Source organism: Colias croceus, chromosome 1, assembly GCF_905220415.1.
Source record: "Colias croceus chromosome 1, ilColCroc2.1".
In the NCBI taxonomy this organism is placed as follows: Eukaryota; Metazoa; Arthropoda; class Insecta; order Lepidoptera; family Pieridae; genus Colias; species Colias croceus.
In genome coordinates, this window is record NC_059537.1 from 3,846,703 (window position 1) to 3,869,171 (window position 22,469).

Genomic DNA, 22,469 nt, shown 5'->3' on the forward strand with positions numbered 1-22,469 from the left:
TCTTAACTAAGTAAGAACTTTACAACTAATTATTTAATGAAAAATTGTTCTACATAATATTATGTAGAATTCAGGTTAATAATTACATATGCTTCCATAATATGATATAAAATGTATGTAAAGTATTATGCAACTAGTAGCACTGAATGAATTACAAAATTCAATGCGGACTTCCGTAGGAAGTATCACTAAAATATTTATTTATTTTAGTTATTTCAGAGAAAGTCAGTTAGATGAATTATATCTGTATAATTAGGTAACAGCTTTCTTTACATATTTTATTAATAAAACGTGTGTGATTTACGCTTATAACTTCGTCACGACGTTCTTTTATTACTATTATTATACAGTGTCAAATTATGTGCTTTATTTTATATCGCGAGCTAGCGCGCAAGAGCAACTTTTTTCTCCGCAACTATTTTGTCTCTCCCATCAGCTCTATGGGCTAATAAAAAAGGCGTTGCTACATGCGCGCACTTTCTTATTATCCCATAGAGTTGATGGGAGAGACAAAATACATAGTTGCGGAGACAAAAGTTGCTCTTGCGCGCTAGATGTATACGTAATATTTATTTTAATATGCGTAGATAAAATAAGTAGCCACTTTCTTTTGAGTTAAATTATAATTTATTTTTGCATAATAACGTAATAACATACACTACATAGTATAAAACAAAGTCATTGCCGTTGTCGGTCCGTCCCCGTGCATGAAAATCGTTGTCGCTGTCCGTCTGTCTGTGGTCTGTCTCTATGTATGCTTAAATCTTTAAAACTACTCAACGGATTTTGTGAAGTTTGTTTCAATATATAGAGTGGTTCTAGATTAAGGTTTAATTAGTGTAAGTATACTTTGTTAAGTTACAAAGCGGGGGAGAAAATAAGAATTTCATTACTACTACTAAAAATTCAAATAAGTATTCATCGTTGTTTACTAATATAGTTATCTAAAGTCTATGCTCTATACTACTAATATTATAAAGCTGAGGATTTTGTTTGTTTGTTTGAACGCGCTAATCTCAGGAACTACTGGTCCGATTTGAAAAATTATTTCGGTGTTTGATAGTCCGTTTATCGAGGAAGGCTATAGGCTATATATCATCCCGTAAAGACCAACAAGAGTGGAGCCACGCGTGACGCGGGTAAAACCGCGGGGCGCAGCTAGTATTTAATACTTTACACATAATATTTTATACTTATGTAAAAAGAAGCAATATTAAATGTTTATGATGTATGTAAATTACTAGACGTGATGACACTGTTACACAATTTTGCGATAATTTTAGTATATTTTATGAAATAAGAGACCGGAAAAGTGATCTCAATCTTCCAATTAATATTTGAAATATGCAATTTATGAGCATTTTATTTCCCAATATTGCTGCAACTTTCGATAAGACGATGTTAACTTTAGTAGGTATTAAATACTTATTTAAGTAATTTGTTTCATTGCACACCTATCTAATGTGATAGCGGTAACGTACCTATTTAATATATTGTACCCTAATATTAATTTTGAATTTGCTAGCTTAAATCTTACAAGAACAGCGATGTCCAATTCAGTTCAAACTGAATTTGTTCAGTTCAAAATCAATTTGCATGAGATGAAACACAATTCGAATGAGAGTTTTCTAAACTGAAATATGTAAGTGGGATATTGTAATGAGAGACGGTCACGCTCAAGCGTTCCATGTTTATCATGTGTATTTAATAACGCACGCTATACAGGGTGGTGTAGTAATAATAAATAATAATACGGGCATTTCTCCGCAACTCGACGTCAAGCGCCCATTTTGCGTGAGAGAGGGAGGTGGGGGAAACCAGAAACCACCCGAGCTCCTCCATGAAGCCAAGCTGCTTGTGAGGGCTGCCAAAGGCTTCGGGGAGGGACCCAGGAGACACCAGGTGTCTTGCCCTGTACTCCGCAACCCGTTTACATTCCATGATGACGTAGGCTGCCGTTTCAGGGTGGTGTAATTAATACATAGAGTGACGACATCCGCAGGGTTGCTGGTCGAAACTAACGATAGCGAGCGCACGACCGGCTTCAGTGGCGTGCCATGTGGCTGGCTATGTTCAGCAGTGAACAAATTTTGGCTTATAATGATGATGATGATGACAAGAGGATATTGTAGAGGTTAAAAGTTAAGAGAGAAAAAAGTTATTTTCTATTGGATAAGTGCAAGCAAAACGTTTGCTACTATTTCTGATGGTAAAATCCCATATGAAGGATTTTTTTCAATTTATTGTCATAGTATGGGATGTATGCGCTATTATATAAATAAAACATGTATCTCTGGACTGCATTACCGCCCTCTACCTGAGGCTGGAGGTACCATAGTATCCATTCATCACGGCACACCCTGTATAAGTATTACTACTCAATTACGAGTATGATCCACTTTCAAGAAAAACGCTTACGTAAGGGAAATTAGCTGTTAATTATTTTGTTTTGGTTTGATTATTGTACCAAATTGGTGTGGTTAATTGAGTATGGGTAACTTGTAACGTTTTTTGTTTCTTCGATAAAATTGACGGTATGAATTTATCAGGGTGTAGAATTTACACTAAATACCTTACTTTATGATAGATAACTACTCTAAGAGATTATTTTTGCATTTTTAATGAAATAAATATATTTTGTAGAATCTTTTTTAGAAATAATCATTTAATATTTGATTCTGTTGTCTCCTTGATAAAAGGGTTTCTCAGTTGACGAATTCATTTTTCACATAAGAAGTCATTTTAGGGATTAATTAGATAAACAACACCCATAATTTTTTTTCCTCCTTCCTCATTAGAAGTGATTTTAAAATGAATAACTGTCATATAGGCAAGCTATGTAGCTATACAATATAAAAGGCAAACAATGCCGAAGTGGTGAAACCAACTGGTTAACTCCACCTTTGGCAAACAGACTAGAGTTAAATGTTTAGAAATCAAGGTTAAGCTAAGATGTGATTTTGCTAATACTTGTGAAGTGACACGTCTATACGTATAAAAAATTATTGAAAAGAAGAATGAAAAACTTGTATCATTATATTGTTAAAAAAAGGCTTCTATGTTCCATGATGCTTCCATGAAAACTATTGTTTTCGTTAATTTTCTAAAAATTTTACATACGTTGTATTTCGCATACTTCATATCTTATATTATAATGTTTTGAGTAGGTATGTTTAAATCAACTAATAAAACATATTATATTTTATTATCTCAATAGTAAAATAACTCACTTTCAGAAATAATTTAATAATACAAATCATTTTCAATATACATTTAAACATCTAACCAATTAAACATCGTTAATTCTCATAGTTTAAAGAAGTGTTAAATAAACCGTATACACATGATACCGTTTCTTTATGCTTTGATGATCACCATCACGAATATTGACCAAGGGTAATTTTCTCGATTGTTCGGAATCCCGTTTGGCGGGAATTGCGCAACGACATCGAAAGTGACCAACGGGAGTTTGTAGTGTGGTTTGTAGCGTCAGCAGATATGATAAAATATTTAAAAGCAAATGATAATATGTGCCGCTCATTATTAGGTGACATGAATGAGTATCATTTTCAGATTAAATTAATTTTAAAATAAAATTGCTGTTTTATTTCTAATAATATTATGTTTGTGATAAATAAAATATAATCGTGTATTCTGTGTCGTGTATTCTTATTATCTCTACAATACATAATTTATTCTTGTTTGTCAAACGAGCATAATATGTCAAAAGAAAGGAGCTAAAATACATTGGTATTGTTCATTAGGAGTTCATCTCTTATAGTTTATTGTTGTGTTTATAACAATTTACTTTTAAACTTCCATTGCGAGATGCAGGATTGGGGTCGATACATACATATCGACATACTGCAATCATATTTGACGTATTTTTATTGATCTGACGCAATAGTGCGTAGGTGAGATCGTATGGGAACATCTGATTCAAAGATAGTGACGTAATTTGGATGTAATGCAACTGTATCGAGCTCATAATATGTAAAAAATATTGTACATTTGTTTTTTGGACTTTCGCTTGTATTAACTAGCTGTATACGTTAGTTTTTACGTAGATATTTCTAAGTATGTACCGCCATTCCACTTAGGTGAATTAATTATGTTCGATGGGATTTTTAATTTATATACGACAACTCTGATTTATTTTTATAAAGGATATTCTTTCTATTAGGCTTTTATCTTTATATTATTTTTTCTGGTACGATTTTTGGATATTTTTTTTGCAATCAGTACATTGAAGTAATGAAATCGTAATTTGACGAGACCGTGGCGATTTATTTGCCATATGTGCATTGTTGGTTCTCTATATATGTGATATTTCGAAAGCAATAAATTGCATCAATAATGCAAAATAGGACGCATAATCATATATTTAAATAATTCGGTTGTTTTACTATTGTTAAAGTTAATCTTTAAAATATACGGGAATAAAAAAATATGCACAAGATGATTTATCATTAGTAATGGAATAATATTTTATCAGTATCTACTGCATTTTTACGAAGAATATCACTTTTAATAAGAGATATTCATGATGAGGGAGTTTCCATTAAATTATTGTGCCTACATAAGAATCAGAACAAAATCTATGAATATAATTAATTGACAACTAAACCGGTTTTATATTTTTTGAGTATTGTAGAGCCGCAAATGGTGCATATCAGATAAATAATACACAAATACTTAAACCACTAATTAAATTAATAAATAACCTAAGAAAACGAAAACTCAATTCCTAAACTTCTAGCCAAGTAAACTCGACCTACTTCCTACAAATTATAAAACGATCATTAAGCAGCCAATGAATTTCCTTTCTGAAGTACGTTAATTCGTCTCTCTCTCCTTCAGAGGATATAATTATAAATCGTGGACCGACGTTGTGTAATCGTGAAACGTAATAATCCTTATAAAATTATCATCACTTATTTCCCTTCGTGATGCAACGATGCGTCCAATATAAAATGAACTGTAAACGGAATTAATGTTTGGGGCTCTTAGTCTATAATTACCCTTTATAATAGCTCATTATAAACTGGTTATCACTGGTTATCGATTATTCGTATTCTATCAGTGTGTAGGATTTTGTCACGCACTTAGAATGCTAATTGTGACACACAAAAATGTCCTTTATTGGTGGGCACGCGTCACGATACAAAGAAATAAACTGTTTTTATTTCATTATTATAATATGGCCATTCATTTTTGGTCAATGACCTTTTTAGTAAGTTGTATATTTTTTATGGTCAATAAAGGAGGTTGAATATATGGTGGATGTATTTTGGAATGTTTGTGTGGAGTAACTTGTGATATATTGCCAAAATTATTTAAAAGTATGTTAGTGGGTTAAGCGGTCTAATGGTATAGTGTGTTTGTTCTGTGGGTGGTATAGATAAATCAAATATTTATTACGATTATGATGAAAAAACCTGTATTTTATGAATAGAGCCTGTAGCGATTTTACAATTTTAATTCCATAATACTTACTTAGGTCAGTAGTATTAGATCTCTCGTCACTGGGCCAAGACCAGACATAAACCTTTAATTTTACAAAAGTTGTCAATCACGTAATGAATTCAACCTTGCTACTGAGTCAGTTCCTTGGAGATGTTACAAAACATATTAGTCACCCGGTGTTACGTGATTCTTCGAGTAAATGCACGCAAATTTTGTAATAATTGTGCAAAAATGTTCAAGATGAACACGTCATGAATATCGGGATTTTCATGAGTATGGAGATAATTGTAGAAGCGTGAAAGTCTCTTTAATGATGAAATAACATTGAACAGCAATCCTACTTATATGTATTATAAATACGAAATGTAAGTATGGATGCATGGAAGTTTCTTATCCATACGCAAAAACTGTTACAAATGCATACCTATTAAGTATTTTAGCCTCAGAATAGCTACTAGTAGGCTTCATTTAACACACGAGTGATGCCGCGGGCTGCACTATGCAATTTTTATAAAGTTTAAAAAAATGTGTCTTACAAAAAATATAGCAAACGATTTTATCGTTCAGTAAATATTATAGTTCTATAAAAAATGGTTAATAGAAGGTATCATACAGCAATGAGCAAACTAATTTAAATTCTCACCATTACGATGTTATGCAAACAAAGATTTATGTTCAATAGATTTTTAAACGTTTACATAGGTATTAAATTTCGATTCATAAATTGATCAGTTATTTGCTGCTTGTCATTCGTGTATATACCTGTATATAACAATTTAATAATTAAACTGTCCAAGTCAGTCAGTCAGTTATGATATATTATGATAATATACAGTTACATATTTTGTAAAATTAAATTGTAATACTGACATGATTAAAAAGAGCAACTATGGAGTTTCTTGCTGGTTCTTCTCCATAGATACTGCTTTCCGAATCGGTTGTATATGTTAAAAATATGTAAAAATATGACGTTTCAAAAGTGCTTCTCGAAGAAGTCTAATTGAATAAATACTTAAATGTTAGAGTTTGAATTTGAGTTTGAGTCATTACTTTAATATTTTCAGAACACATTATACAATTAAAGTAATTAAATAAATATTTCAGTGATTGGTAACTAATAGCAGCTATGTGTTAACGAGTATTCGATACAAAATGAACATAATCGTTGTAAATCTTTACCAATTTTGTTTTCTAAATAGTTCATAACCGAATTACATGACATGCTTCAATGATTGATAAAAATGTGTTATTAATACTTTGAAAATAATATTTTGTAAATTAAAGGTTTGGAAAGTGGAGGAGAATATTATTAATTATGATGTAATTTAAGTAGAAAGGGTTATATTTTATAGTCGTGATTAAATAATATGCAAGGAAAAAGTTACAAACCGAAGCATTGTAGTTGTAATTAAATAATTACAAAACCATAGCAAACAGTTGTATGAAAAAAAAATTCATTTTAATTAGAGTTATAATTAATTATTAATATTTTTAATAACGCCCATATATAGTAATGATCAATGGTCAAATGGAGGTCAACTCTAGGTGCGCAATGTTTACCAGTTTGGTGAGATTTTTTGCGCGAATCTAAGATTTGATAGTATTTTGAAATACAATCAATTTAAGGTTAAATATATTTACAGTTTCGCCATATGTGAGGTTATAATTTGATGCTCACGAGTTTTATCGATATCATAAGTTTTTATGTAAAAAAAAATATATAGAAGGACTACTGCTCTCTACGGAGCCATCATCATGCCATGAATAAAAACTAATCGAGGGTATAATTTTATACATACCAATATTATCTATAAAATATTTTATATTTTACCTATATGGTTTCGTTTATTTGTTTGCTTGAACGCGCTAATCTCAAGAAGATAAGATCGAAAGGAGCGGAGCAATACGGGTGAAACTGAAGTAGGTAGTCAGGAATAAAAATCAAGTTTATTATGGATAGATATAGAAAAATAGTTGAACCTTGGTTTAAATAACTTGGCACCCATCTCTATGAATGAATGCAGACATATTCCACAGTACGGTACCAAGGGACTTCAGTCAGACGTAGTAAATTAATATTTATGACATGTCCGTACAGTCACGCAGCCAATTCGTCGTGGTGTGAATGGGAACTTTCGTCCGGTGAATAGATTCACCTGTCACCAAGAGCACAGATATTATAATACTATAATAATAATTAGCTTATGCTATGCCAATGATTGGTAGCAACCTTGGTAGCAACTAAAGTGATAGGACTGATACCAACGTCGTTGACTGACGTAGTAAATTATTTTTTGTATAAATCATATTGTATAGGTAATGTAATATTTTAAGTAAATTTTGTTTGTACATACATGTAATGTGGTGATCGGTGTTCTCAAAAACTTCTTATAGTGCCACAAACTTATCTGACCCGGTGACAGTGTCACTGATGTCGCTTTCTTTTTATTTAAACAAAATATTCCCTATGAAAAGTCTGTGAAAATGTGACATTTCAAAATGGCGGCACGTAGTTCCAGTTTTTGCCACCGGGTCAGATAAGTTTGTGGCACTGTACCACGTACTTATTTAGTTTGCATTTTAATATAGCTGTATGTCATTAGAATCTCTTTTCTATTCAATTTACTATGTATGACTTAAATTTTGATATCCTAGGTCCTAGTTCATTTCACATATCCAAGAAAATATATTTTTTTCTTTTTTAATGCGTTTCTCAATGTAAAAAAAGGTACAGTCAACTATTGCGAGTAAATCTAATTGTAATATACACTAGAGTATCTAATAGAGATCACGAATAATTAATTAGTATATATTCATGCGTGATCTATCATTTAAAATTAAAGAAGCACGACTTTATTAAATCGACACAAAAATAAATAATGCATGAGTGAAAAGCGAAAACATTTTGCGCTGACATTTCTTTGCATTAAATTGATAAAGGAGTCATTAACACCTCGTCTTGATAATAATACGTAATTTATAAGTAGATTAAATACCTATGTATGAAGTTTACAATTATGTAATATATTGTATCCCCTTAGGAATTCATATGGGGATACAGTTGATTCGTTTGTCATCATTTTTTATTGTTTAAGAGGAAATGTGAATTGTTGCATCATATTTCTACATTTCCTTTTTAAGATAGTCTAAGTTGCATATACTCATTTTTAAAATAAAGATAAAGATTGCATCTATTTCAGTAGATTACGTAAATGTAAATACACGATAAAATAATAATTACATAAACAATAAATCACAAACGTAACACAAATAATCTCCTAAATTCAAACAGTTTTGCAATAACAAAGAAATCTTAAATAGCGTTGCATTTCATTAAAAGAATGGAACCATGAAAACAAAATGAACATTTGGTTTCATTTATTACGGCGTTAATAAGAAAATTAACATGTTTAGTTTGTATATTTATCTCTCAAATTTCATACAAAGAATTTCAAGCAACTTGCACAATATGAAGGGGAATCTTTAGCAGGTAAAATTATTTTATACACTAGTTTCCAAATACAACAAGATTTTATAAATATTATGTAAGTTATAGAATTGGTTCATTATTCATATGGAATGCAATAATAGGTTATTAAGATTGTATTTTATTATTATAATTACCTAAGTTGTATAAATGTTGTAACATAGATTATTAGATAATACCATAATTAGTTTGTCAACTTTTTATTGACAATTAGTTTAGGATAACCAATAATTTAAGTTGTTTCTAATGTTTATTTGTTTTCCGATATTTAACTTCATTCTGCTCTGCTTTTTAGCATACTAAATAACAAAGAATGTAAATAATCATTTGCCTAGTCTAATCAAGCTTGGTAAATAAATATATACCACGAGCGCGTAAATTTACAAAAAACATAGTGAATGAAAGTAGGAAGATAATCAATTTTCACCAAAGGTCGTCGCTCGATCGTCTTCCAGGATGGGTGATTAACCTCAGCCAACATTTTGTGTTTAATTTCTTTTTGCTAGCGTGTATAGAGAAAGTATTACTTACACTTTTAAACTGAGAAAATGAAAGCGATTTGCTAAACTGACTTCATCCTATTCGAAATTGATTGGTTTGTTATTTATTTACTCAGAATATGTTATCAATATAGTGAATACAATATAACTTTCCTACCGCGGCTTCGCTTCTTCAAAGAAAAACCCGCATAGTTCCCGTTCCCGTGGGATTTCCGGGATAGATTTTATCCTAAGTGTTAATCCAAGTTATCCTCTATTTGTGTGATTAATTTCATTGTAATCAGTTTAGTAGTATTTGTGTAAAAGAGTAACAAACATACACATACTCCATCACCATCCATCCTCACAAACTTTCGCATTTATAATATACTTGTAGTAGGATAGGATTTACACTTTTACTTCGACTTATTCAGTCAATTTAATTTCGCAAAACGTTGTTTATTTCGCATTACGTTGCTGTTATCTATAACGGACGTAGAGAGGACTGGATCGACTGGGTATTTATTTTTGATAACGGTAATAGTAATTGGAGGACCGGTGTTAGTCAGAGCGTGTCTTTTACAATGCCGCTTGACCACTAAGGAATAGTCTTCAATGAGTCACGATGTTCAGAATGCGTTTGAATCGGTAGCTGCGTTTTGGGAATTCTTTAAGATTAAGACTTCATATTCCTATGACGAAACAGAATCTACTAAACCTATTATTCTTAAGGCGGGTCCACATAAAGCCTCGCGGAGCAATTGCTGCGCGAAGCAACGGCCGAGGAAAGCGCGAGTGATATCGCTTTTATGTACCGAGCTGCTTCGCCAAGCTGCTCGTTCTAAATTAACCCGCCTATTACTTGCAGTGTGTAGTGTCCTATATCTTTGGATATGTCTAACCAATTGCAAAAATCAATCAAACCATTTGAAGGATGTATGACTGCTGAAATATAAAAATCTTTCTGTGATTCACTGTAATAAAAACACATATACTAAGAATCTGACTACACCTTTAGTTGCTTACTAGCTGTGCCCCGCGGCTTCACCCGCACTGCTCCTCTCCTGTTGGTCTTAGCGAGATTATATATAGCCTATACAGGGTTACTTGTAAAACACCAGCAACCTCGCAGAATAAGATAGCTAACATCATAAGTAACAACATTTGTTCCACGACTTTTGATAATTTGTTACATTTTATTTTCATACAAAAATAAATATTCATTTAATTTTCCGTTTGAATATTTTAAACTCTACGCGCATTCCAAAAATTACGTAAACAAGAAGCGAACGGGAGGGGAAAGGGGGCGTCGCGTCGTCCTTTCGATAATGAATAGAACATAGACTTACAAATGTTAGGAGAGTACAATAAAAGCTTAAAAAATCATTTAAAAATAATTTATTGCGTTATGCCAAAAGTCGTAGATCAAATGTTCTTACTTATGATGTTAGCTATCTTGTCCTGCGAGGTTGCCGGTGTTTTACAAATAACCCTGTATATACGCTAATGGGCTTTCTAACACCGAAAAAATTTTTCATATCGGACCAGTAAGTAGCTCTTGAGATTAGCGCGTTCAAACAAAAAAACTCTTCAGCTTTATAATATTAGTTTAGATTATACCCGTAAATTATTTTACCAAAGTTTAAGGCAACTATCACCAGTAAAGTTAAACGTATAAGCATTATAGAGTCGAATTATTGGTTAGTGTGTCATTGAACCGGTATAGTCGTATCTATATCGTGACTACTATCACTGCCCTACTGGCGTTGACACTTATAGAAATTGATAGATGGTTTAAAGGAATTTCTTTTGCATTATTAATTGTTCTGCTTAATGCATAGCTTAATTGGACATAGAAATTACTGATTTGGATACTTTCCATTTTAAGATTGACCTACGTGTGTTGGGTAAACAAGTAGGTAACAATCTCAATGTAAATTCCATAGCGAATTTGGAAAATTCATATTTTAAAATTTACTGAAAAGGAAAATTTATATTATCATATTAGGTACTAAGGTACACTATTAAGTAGGTTACACTACGGTATTATAATAAGTTTAAATTCCTTGACCTATTTTATTGCCAATTTTCTACCCATTTATAACATCTAATTATAATTCCTGACGGCAAGAATTTATTTTAAACATTTATAATACGTGGTAACAGTGTATTTATTTATTAATAAATTATGATTCACACTTAAACATTTTATAAACAAGAAATTGCTTCATTCGATAATAAGCAATACAGGCTATTAAAAGGTGGATGCTTTCATAAATAAATTTTAATTATATATTTTCAGTATATTTCATACAATGGTCTCTAGATAGAGATACAATACAGTGAAATATAATATATACTAACAGTGTATAAGATCAAATTTTACCATAATTTTACTTTTAAAATAATTAGTTAAATATTTTGGATGGCACTAGTTATCGATACAGAGCATAAATCTCAATTTAAAGAAACTGTCTCTTTTTGAGTCTTAAAATAAGTGTTGATAGTTTGGTGAAACACGCTGAAATTACCAGTAGTTTTGAAACGATTTTATATGATACCTAATAATAATATATTTTGAGTATAATATATTTATAAATTAATGGGAAATTCACGCAGCATTTGTATTAAGCTGCGAATTTCGAAAACAAGACAACACCAAAGACGGTGTTATGAATTAACATTAGATAATGCCTTTTAATATTATTCTACTCCTTCTAGTTTAGTATACCACAATTGCAATATTCGTTGCGACTAAGATTATTGTAGAGGGGAGTTATTACATTTTACTATAGTTCCTTTAAAACTTTGGCCGCTTAGGTAGGCTTTGTTTAAGTAGGTTATAAGTATTGTTTTAGCAACAGTTTTATTATAATTAATAGAAATGGAAAAGCTCTATAATAGTTTATAGATAAAGGAGATAATATTAAAAAATATACCCATGATTATAATGAATAAATATATTTAATGAATAAAAATTTGTTGCAGGTCCACGCACGTGATCCTTCTAGTGCTTGTGTTAGTGTTTCTGTGTAAGTGAAGTGATTGTGTGTGTCCAAGATGATGACCCTATACCGGACCATTAAGGGGACGAGCACGACAAAACGGAAAAGGCGGGAACGAAGGTGAGTTTTCGTAATAAAAAAAAGTTTTTTTTTCAGGTCGAATTTAATAGAGTTGAAGTTTTATATGATATGCAGGTTTGTTGTGCTACAACTTTTTTGTTATTATAATCTGTGTTATTCTGTTCGTTCGTTTCTGAGAATTCAATTTATTATTTACAAGCTCTAGTACGATGCAAATTCATGATTTAATAAGAATTTATTTCTTATTGTACCGAACTCTATTCGCCAATTATCTTATAAATAAATCCTCCAACATATTTTAAAGAAATAATATCGCTTCGAGAACTTGTATTTTGTATCAACTTCAACACCCGAAAAAAAACACTTTTAGTAGTGCTACCAAAGTGCTACCTAATGATTTTTGGTTTCGCAAAAAAGATGCTTTTATGACTGACAAAGTGGGTTTGAATCTTTTGTATGCATGATTAACATAATTACATGCAAATATGAAGGAAGAAGTTTTGTGTTTTTATCTAGTGTATAACGTTGCTATTATTGATACTTATATCATACTTAGTTAAGTTTTTAGAATGGAGGTTATTTAGCAGATGGTTACCTTTAATTCTTTGTTATTTTTTACACCTAAAAGTGTAGGATCGAGAGGGTCATCTGCATGATAGTAGAGAATTACATCCACATGCCAAAACTATACAATTTTGGAAGAAATATTAGTTCACTAAGTTATTACTAAACTGTATTTGAAATGAATGCGGTTCTTCCATAAGAAGTTTTCTCAGCCATAGGGCCAGCAAGTCACAGCGTATTTCTAACAGTAATAAAATATAAACAGAAATAAAATATATTTTCAATCTCACTTTAAACGAGTAACATTGTTTTAATATTAGCTTCCCAACCGGACCTTATGTATTTAGAGAATCATAAGTATATTAAAATATATTGAAACGTTATTAACAATAAATAGGTACATATTTAATAATTGTAGTATAGATATGGTTATATTTTTAACAATTCAGTTTTGTGTTGACTGTTGACATCATTGCAAATTTTAATAGAAAGTATTACACATACAGTCATACAGTCATTATATACATACAGTCAGTCATATATCATGTTGCGAATTAATTAAAAATCATTGACTAGTCATCACTAATTGGATTGCGCTAGCGTTAATTAGATACACGCGTGACGGTGTAGTGTTTAATTTATTTTACAAGTATACAAGCTATTTAACCTTGTTTTTCTTCAGTTTTTACGCTAGCTATAAGTAAGTCAAAAGTTTAAATCAAAAATACAAGCCGCTTTTCGTGGTGTCGCCCTGTTATGTCGGATACAAGAAAATGTACATTTTGTTACTTGATAAGGATATTATCATATACAGTATACACCTTTCATCGTCGTAAATAGACAATCGTGTTTATTCGTTGTTGAACATTTATTAGTCTTAAAACATTAAACAATAAGAATTTTAATGATTTTCATCACCATCTTCACCCAGAGCTGATATAGGAACACTAGTATTTGGTTCAAATTCAAAATCAAGTTTATGTGTGCGTGCAATTTCTTTGTACACATAGGCTGATTTCCTTGGTGTGCGTGTCCGATTAGGGCATGTGTAGTCGACTTCATATAGACCAAATCTAATACTGAAAATAAAGTTAATTAGTTAGACTAGGTTTAGCTTAATTGATAGCCAGTTAAGGCAATCGATATAATATTTAAAATAAAAAGAACTACCCAGACAGTGCAAGACGTATCAAAGTAACTACGTCGTATAATAAGTTGTATTGTAATACACATAAAATTAATTACACCAATTAATTACTGGAAGATAGCATTATAGCGTCTCCGTTTTTATGACCAAGATAAGTACCTACACGAGAGATCAAGTTCACACACAGTACCTTTTTACTATTTTAACATAATATTATTAAACTATTTTAACATTTTATTACCTATATCCCTGATTCCACTCAAAATTGTCCATAAGACTCCAAGCGGTATATCCCCTTATATCAGAACCATTTTCAATAGCATCAAGTAATACAGATAAATAAAGTCTATAGTAGGTGACGCGATCATTGTCTTCGAGGCCAGTGCTTCCACCAAATCCGTTTTCGGTGACAAATATTGGTGGATTGCCAAATTGCTCCTTGATAAACGTCAACAGTTTGTGAAATCCCCATGGGACGGCCTGAAAGTTAAAGAAAGGACTTCAACGGAAGTTTCCTTATTTTTATTAATAAAGAGTATTAATGAAATTAAGGGTACATACATGTCTCACTTCACCATCATCACCATCATTATCATCATCAGGTTTCGTTTGAAATTAAGATGTTATAGCATAGCGCTGGCATAATAACAATGAGGTTCTGTCTTACCTTAGTAATACTTGAATTACTGAGAAGCCATTTATCTAATTGATATATGAAAACTCCAGTATCATCGTACATTGAAGGTATTTTGTAAAAACCCTTCACTGACTCGTTTCTATATATCAATTGGGTGCTATAATGGTTGAGTCCATAGAGATCAGAAGTTCCTCGCACATATTCAATTTCATCAGGAGTAAACTCAGGTAGTCTTGATCTAAGAAAGCCTTGTTCTTTACTTTTAGCTGCTATTATTTTCTTTATACTAGATGGAAAGTCACCAGATTTTGAAAATATGGGATAAGCGTATTGCATTATCTGCAACATTAATAAGTAATAGTAAAAATATTTTAATACAAACCAGCTGTTCAATAGAGCTTTCATGAAGAAAATTGTATAAAAACCTTACAAAGAATTGGTTTGCATCATCAGCTGCTTCAACATTGTCGTCACCATCTGGCTCATTCCAACGAGCATTTATAGATATAAAGATTTTTCCACCTTGAGTCGGTCTGAATACTTCATCATATATGTGATATGCTTTAGCATGAGCTACAAGAACATTTTTTGCGCACAAATATTCAGCTATTCCTGTAACATTGACTTGTGGTGCCATTATATCTGCTCCGTAACCTTCATAACATATGTAGTATGGTTCATTTATAGTCACCCAGTATTTGACTCTGTCACCAAAGAGTCTGAACACAATGTTAGAGAAGTCTCCAAACCAATCTACGATATGAGGGTTGCTCCAGCCCCCAAGTTTCTGAAGAGTTTGAGGTAAATCGAAGTGATATATGGTTACCATTGGTATTATGTTGTATTTCAATAATTCGTCAATTAAGTTATTGTAATATTGCACTCCTGCCTCGTTGATAACGTCTGGAAAACCAGTGGGAAGTATCCTTGACCAGGAAAGTGAAAATCTATAGAAATCAAGGCCTAATTCTCTTATCATTTCAACATCACGTTTGTACAGATGATAGGAATCATCTGAAATGTCACCCGTGTCGCAGTGTTTTATTGAACAAGGTATTTGATGGCTCATGTGATCCCAAATGCTTTCGGATTTTCCTGTAACAGAAAGGTCTTCATTATTTTTTTTCTTATTATTTATTACAATTAATATGTCAGTTAATTTATCCTTGAGAACATAATATAAAAATTACACATTTACAAAGGGTTTTTTCAACAATTTTTAACTTTTCAGCTTAGTAATAGAACATACTATATTTATGAAATTTAACTTCTTAATTTTCAAAAATACGTACCATCTTCATTCCAAGCACCTTCAGTTTGATAAGATGCTGTAGAAGTACCAAATAGAAATCCTTCGGGGAATTTTCTAACTTCGTGACGATTGCCATTACATCGATAAAATAATATGCACGCTAATGCTAACCTAAAATTATTAAAATAATATATTAGGATATGAATTATCGATTATAATTTAAATTTAAAATAACTATTGAATGATTCAATTTGATTTGATTATTATATTATAACTTATATTATTTAAAGAGAAAGAAATAAATTTTGCAATAAATGTTATTAATATATGACACGACCAAAATACAATAAACAATTAGTAATTAAAGCAGTTATTTATAAATTATTTATGTACATTTATATAAAAATGCGTAAAATTGAACTGTTTTACATAAACGGACACATATTAGCTATTATTTAACAAAAGCTCACCATAATTTATAACACATGTTTAACCATATACCACCAGTAATAGACAAACTAAAAGAGGAAATATATACAATTGCATTATTAATGTGAAAGCATCAGGATGGGAGTGCATGAACGGTAATCACTCATACTTTTTCTCCAAGAATTAATATAAACCTTATACACCACGATCGAAGAGTCATATTCGTTTAAAAGTTATGTATATTGAAATCAGTGTAGGGCAAGAGTCAAGGGCAAAGATATCATAATAATTGCAGAAAAATGCATGTTACTTGGTTAATAGTTTATTGTTGCAAGGTTTTTAGTTCGATCCTGGTGAGAGCAAAGTTTCGGTCTATCACAATAAAGCTCTAAAGTTTCAGACTCTACAATAACTACATGTTTTAATTGTCTATATGCCAAATATGAATAGTTTGATTTTTAAAAGGAAATGTGTGGTTGAAATAAAAATAATATTAGTGCCCTTACGCACTAGCGGTTAGCCGCTTTCCCATTTTAATATGCAACCGCTTATGATTGTACGCACTAATCATAAAAGCGGTTGCATATTAAAATGGGAAAGCGGCTAACCGCGTGGTTAGCCGCCCCCGCGGTTAACCGCTAGTGCGTAAGGGCACTTAAACTAAACCATAATGTTACAAATTCATGATTTGATTTGACTTATCACAGACATGTCACAGACCTTTAATAACTACTTAGAAAAACTATAGGCTTCTGTATATTTACAAATGGAAATTTTATTTTTTAAAGAGTGACTAAGTTTCAACGATAGTAAATTTATAATAGGTATATAACATTAACTTTACCTTAACATAAATAACGTTACCATTTAAGCTTTAATAATTCGTTTAATTCATAGTGACATAATATAATAACTTCTTTCCCCAGTTTTAGTCATCTCAGTCTATTGTGTCCTAAGCTATCTAAAATTTGTTTTAGCTTACTCATTATTACCCATTTATCTTATTGCGAATTTATTTCCTTGATTAACTGGAGCATTTTCGTAACCAAGTCTTGTTATTGTCAATGTAGGACCGGATTCTTAGAACATTATGCCGATTCGTTGATGATAATTGAAATTTGTTAGTCATAGAACAAGTTCTGTATTCTCAGGTGTAGCACTTAGCTCCATAAGGAGTGGAGCAATGTGGATAAAATCACGGGGCACACCGCACAGCTAATGAAGAACTAGAGATTACAGATGATATTATGGCCCCTTAAAATTTGCCTATATCTAAAATTATATAGGCATATTTTAAGGACTGGAGGAAGGATTTTTGACTGATTTTCAATATCAGAGGTTATAACAAGATACTACTTGTTGGTAATTTTCTAGTACTTCGGTAGTAAACAAAGGTCCTCCTAGCAACGCCACTACCCATTCCTTAACACAGTCTTTTTTTCAGTTCGTATGAAGAAAAAAAAATAATAAAACGGCAGCAGCGCCATTCATATCAAACGGCCATTCACGTAAACTATACATAACTTCATAATATTATTATGCGCATGATTGTGAATGTCTTGAACTAGTATATAAGTTTTGTAATAGATGGCGCTGTCGCGTATGTATAGTAATGTGTATGACTTTTATATATAAAATGTTATGAGCAAATACGTGAAGTTGCGCATTGACTGTGTTTTTTTATGTATAATTTTACTAACGGCACACAGCAGGATCTTTAATTGTTATTTTACACTACTTTAAACTAAACATTTTCCTTATTACCTCCGTGATAAGCACTCCCCTTGGACTCTATTGCTTCATTTTTACTTCGAAAATTTTAAGATCATAATATTATATCCTTCTAAATAGCTTGTCTACCTACGTAGATCAGTGGCATTTCTTCCAAAAAAATACCTACTTTTGCTGCAAAGCCTAAAAATATGAATCCTTTAGGTACCTGTATTTGGTGCGTGACTTACTAGACCGTTGGTATTATTATAATTAATATCATAATAATCACATAATTATAGCCTTATTTATCTCGTAAAAACAAAAGCTTGTTTTTATATCCATTTCATTGTTGACGTCTTATCAAGATGTTAACTGATTGACGGGAGTAATGGGTTCCTCGCAAAAAAATATAATTGAGTAATTAAATCTATGTGTTTTCTAATTAAGACGATGACTTCGGACAGTTAGGATCGATTAGTTGGAGCTAGGTTTAAATGTTTTTGTGTGAATTCTTCTTTGTTATTATTTGCTACTCAGGTAGGTCTGCCAAGTAAGGCTATAGGTACCTACAAAATATGTCTAAAAATGATAGATGGCTTAATATTTTGAGTATCGGATTTAAACTTTAATTCTTATTTTTTTGTCGTTTTAAACTAGATTGATTAATTTATTAGTTTTGACTGCTTATTCTACGACTATCTATTTATCTATACTAATATTATAAAGAGGAAAGGTTTGTTTGTATGTATGTATGGTTTTCATGCATAAACTACTGAACCGATTATAATGAAATTTAGCACACATATATAGGGTAACTTGAATTATCACATAGGTTAGGTTTTATCCCGGAAATCCCACGGGAACGGGAACTATGCGGGTTTTCCTTTGAAAACGCGGGCGAAGACGCGGGTGAAAAGCTAGTAGGTTTATATAAATGGAACAACATAATCCATTTTAGATAAAATCTATTGAAATTATGTTTTAATTAGTTTCATTATAATTTAGCATTATGTCCTTAATTAGATCAACGTGTTAATAGTATCACAAGGTATTTCAATGTTAAGAGATTGGTGTTGTTGATTATTTTGTTGTTTTAATAACTTCGATCAAAGGTATGGGCATAGCATTATGCGCCATATTGAAGTTTGAGTTGGTATTAAAAATGAAACTATCAAACAAATATTTTATAAAAAATAGTGTATAATTACACAAGATATTAGGAGTAAGGGTTGGCTTCTAATATATTATATTATTGATAGTCAACATACAGGAAGGACGCCTTAAAAGATTTTGTATTAATTAAGTTACATTGTTATAATACTAAACAGATAGATCGTATAGGATCAAATCAATAGGTAATGGGTAAAGGCATATATGTAGTTAGGTATTTTCTTTAGCAAAAAATAAAAAAAAATGTAATTTTTCTTACCACTAAACCGCATTAAGGCAAGCGAAAGAGTAATGTTCAAAATACCTTTTACTATGGGACATGCACATTGCACAGCTTTAAACGTAACACACTATAATTCTAAATAAATCGAACATTCTACGAGACTATAATTTAAAATGCATTTCGCATACAAAACGAAAGTGAGACGATCAGTTTTACATTACTTACCTTTTAGTTAATCGGAATATCGTTGTGTATTTATTGCTAGAACAAATTTTTAATTGCCACCTCTTATCTGATAGATAAGCCAACAATACAGTCGAGATAAGTGTGAGTTAAGTGAGAACTTATGTTTTATTAACGTTTTTAAATTATGCCTTTAAAATTCCGCGCGTTTGTATTGGTGTGCTTTGTTTGATTTGAATTATAAGTTTAGCCCTTGGTCTTCTAGTAGAGCAGCTATGGAGTTAGAAAACTTTATTTTTCTTTTAGGTTCAAAAATTATGTAAACAACTATCATTGTTTTTAAATACCTCTGAGTACCTAAAATGAAATAGTTTGACTTTTTTATTGTTAAGCGTAAATTATGACTCATAGTGATAATATATTTTTTGGGTTAAAATGTTATCATCTTTACCGTTTTGTGTCATTGGTTTTCCTGCTTCATACCCCAAAAATTGGAATTCCAACGTAAGTTGATGGAGCGGGTATGTTTTATTGAGACATATGAAAAAGAAAATGATTCAATTGATTATTCATTATTTATTTGCAGACTGGTATTGATACAGTTTTGGGTTTACGGACTGTGTTGTATTTAACCATTTTTTTAACGTTGGATTGAGCTGATCGATATTATAAACATAAGTGTCATTACGTATGAATAAATGCCCATAATTAGTAATTAGTTATTTATTATTTGTCATAGAAGTTCACGGTTAGTTGAGGTTACTTTAAGGTACTAGTGCCCCGCGATTTTACCCGCATTGCTCCGCTTCTATTGGTCTTAGGGTGTTCAATGTTCATAATATAGCCTTCCTCGATAAATTGACTACCTTCGAAATAATTTTTCAAAACCCTTATTCCAGAGATCAGCACGTTCATACAAAAAAAAATTCAGCTTTATAATATCAGTATAGATCGTAATTAATTTACCAGACGCGTGTAACACTGTTCTGTATTTTGTACGGCAAAGAGTAAAAATGCGAAGAGAAACGTATCGTGAATAATGTACTCAATTGTTATTCTATTTATTCGTGAGAGAATGCGCTTTATAGAAAATTCGCTCATCACTTATAATTGTTATATAATAGTAACCGAATATGTTCCAACTAATAACTGTATTGGAAATTGTATGCACATTGCACATTAGATGGAAGTGAGATTTGAGGATTAGGTACTTGTGATAATTAATATAATGCATGTGTTTTTAAATTTTTAATATTAGGTATCTACTTATACCTTGTGATATAAAAAAACGTAATGGCATTTTTTTTATTTTTTTTAATACTTTTCAAACAGTATAATAATTATCATTGCTCAACAGATTTAGATGTACCTAAGAAGTATATTTTAAAACTGTTTCGTTTGCAGATGTGACCTACGCATTTATTCAAGTCGTCATTTGTTTTCGTATTTTGTAATCCGTAAAAAGAAACTGGTTTTACTTATTTCTGTACATCTAATCTACAGTAAACGAGCGTCCTCATAAACGTCCGAAACCGTGTGTCATTGTATATTTTCCAGACGATTTTCCGCGATTGTTAGTATGCTAGTATTGTGGTGAGATACTATCTTATTTGTATCCTACAATTTAATGACTATAACGGTATTTGTACAAAGTTTGAGGTGACGATGTGCATGTGTACTTCTGTCATAATCAAATCCGAAATGGTTGGTAGAGGATATTCAAACACTTAGTGAGATTTGAGGATTGCGGAGATGAATATAGAAAAAACTCGTCTTGCATTGTCCAGTTATTCGTACGAATTTTGTAAATGTCAGAAGATATTTTTCTGAGCGTACGAATCTAAGGTAATTACTTATTATAGAACTCATCATCATAGACCATTTATTGAGGAAAGCTCTACAAGAGCTTAGAGTATGTAAGAGAGCATAAATGAATAAAAAATCTATTTGGAATTTTACACGATCGAAGTCGCACGCACAACGTTATAAAAAATATATGCAAAAGTTTCAAAAGTTCAAAAATTGCATTTTACAAAGCGTGAATATATTATGTTACTAGCTGCGCCCCGCGGTTTCACCAGCGTGATGATATATTATATCCTTTCTCGATAAATGGGTTATCTAACACCGAAAGAATTTTTCAAATCCGACCAGTAGTTCCTGAGATTAGCGCGTTCAAACAAACAAACAGGCAAACAAACTCTTCAGCTTTATAATATTTTAAGTATAGATTTAACTTGCTGAAAAATGGAAATGTTCATAATATTACTAAAGTTAAACATGGATTTAGTCATAACTGTCTCAACAGTGTTATTGGGTCACTTAATGTAATCAACTCTTATAACCGACGCGGGTACATTCAAAATATATTGTTTGTGATTTGCAACCATTTGTTAATATCACACCAAAATGAATGCAATTTGTGCCGTAAAAGAATTTGCGGAGCCGCACGTAATTGAGGTCAGATAAAAGGAAAAAAGCTGGGCAAAGAGTGCCGGTTGATAAGTCAAGGCTGATGTTAGGGAATTTTATCGATACAATGCAGTATAAGCGGGCATTATTCCATATCTTTACAAATAATAAAACTAGGGTGTCTGTTTGCAATTTTAAAATTGTCGCTTTTTACTTAATGC

At 31.4% G+C, this 22,469-nt stretch overlaps 2 protein-coding genes across 2 annotated transcripts in view; one reads left to right on the forward strand and one right to left on the reverse strand.

The window, feature by feature from the left end:
* Positions 1-22,469, forward strand: part of LOC123696156 — a 162,725-nt gene that overhangs the window by 4,189 nt on the left and 136,067 nt on the right. The window contains exon 2 of the mRNA XM_045642209.1: positions 12,421-12,557. Coding sequence (XP_045498165.1) covers positions 12,493-12,557 — 65 coding nt within the window. The 5' untranslated portion in view covers positions 12,421-12,492. The remainder of the gene's footprint in view (positions 1-12,420; positions 12,558-22,469) is intronic.
* Positions 13,910-16,640, reverse strand: LOC123696148 (myrosinase 1-like). The gene is made up of 6 exons (XM_045642197.1): positions 16,589-16,640; positions 16,159-16,289; positions 15,297-15,961; positions 14,897-15,205; positions 14,471-14,709; positions 13,910-14,161 (listed from the first exon to the last, which is right to left on the reverse strand). The coding sequence occupies exons 1-6, from the start codon at positions 16,603-16,605 to the stop codon at positions 13,984-13,986; spliced, it is 1,539 nt and encodes a 512-aa protein (XP_045498153.1). The 5' UTR covers positions 16,606-16,640; the 3' UTR covers positions 13,910-13,983.

What these genes read in the sequence shown, in the direction of transcription:
- LOC123696148 (XM_045642197.1), bottom strand. An exon ending in AGGTGCTTGGAATGAAGATG is followed by an intron (nt 15,962 to 16,158) that starts GTACGTATTTTT and finishes TTTCTGTTACAG; the next exon opens with GAAAATCCGAAAGCATTTGG. An exon ending in GAGTGGAATCAGGGATATAG is followed by an intron (nt 14,162 to 14,470) that starts GTAATAAAATGT and finishes CTTTATTTTCAG; the next exon opens with TATTAGATTTGGTCTATATG.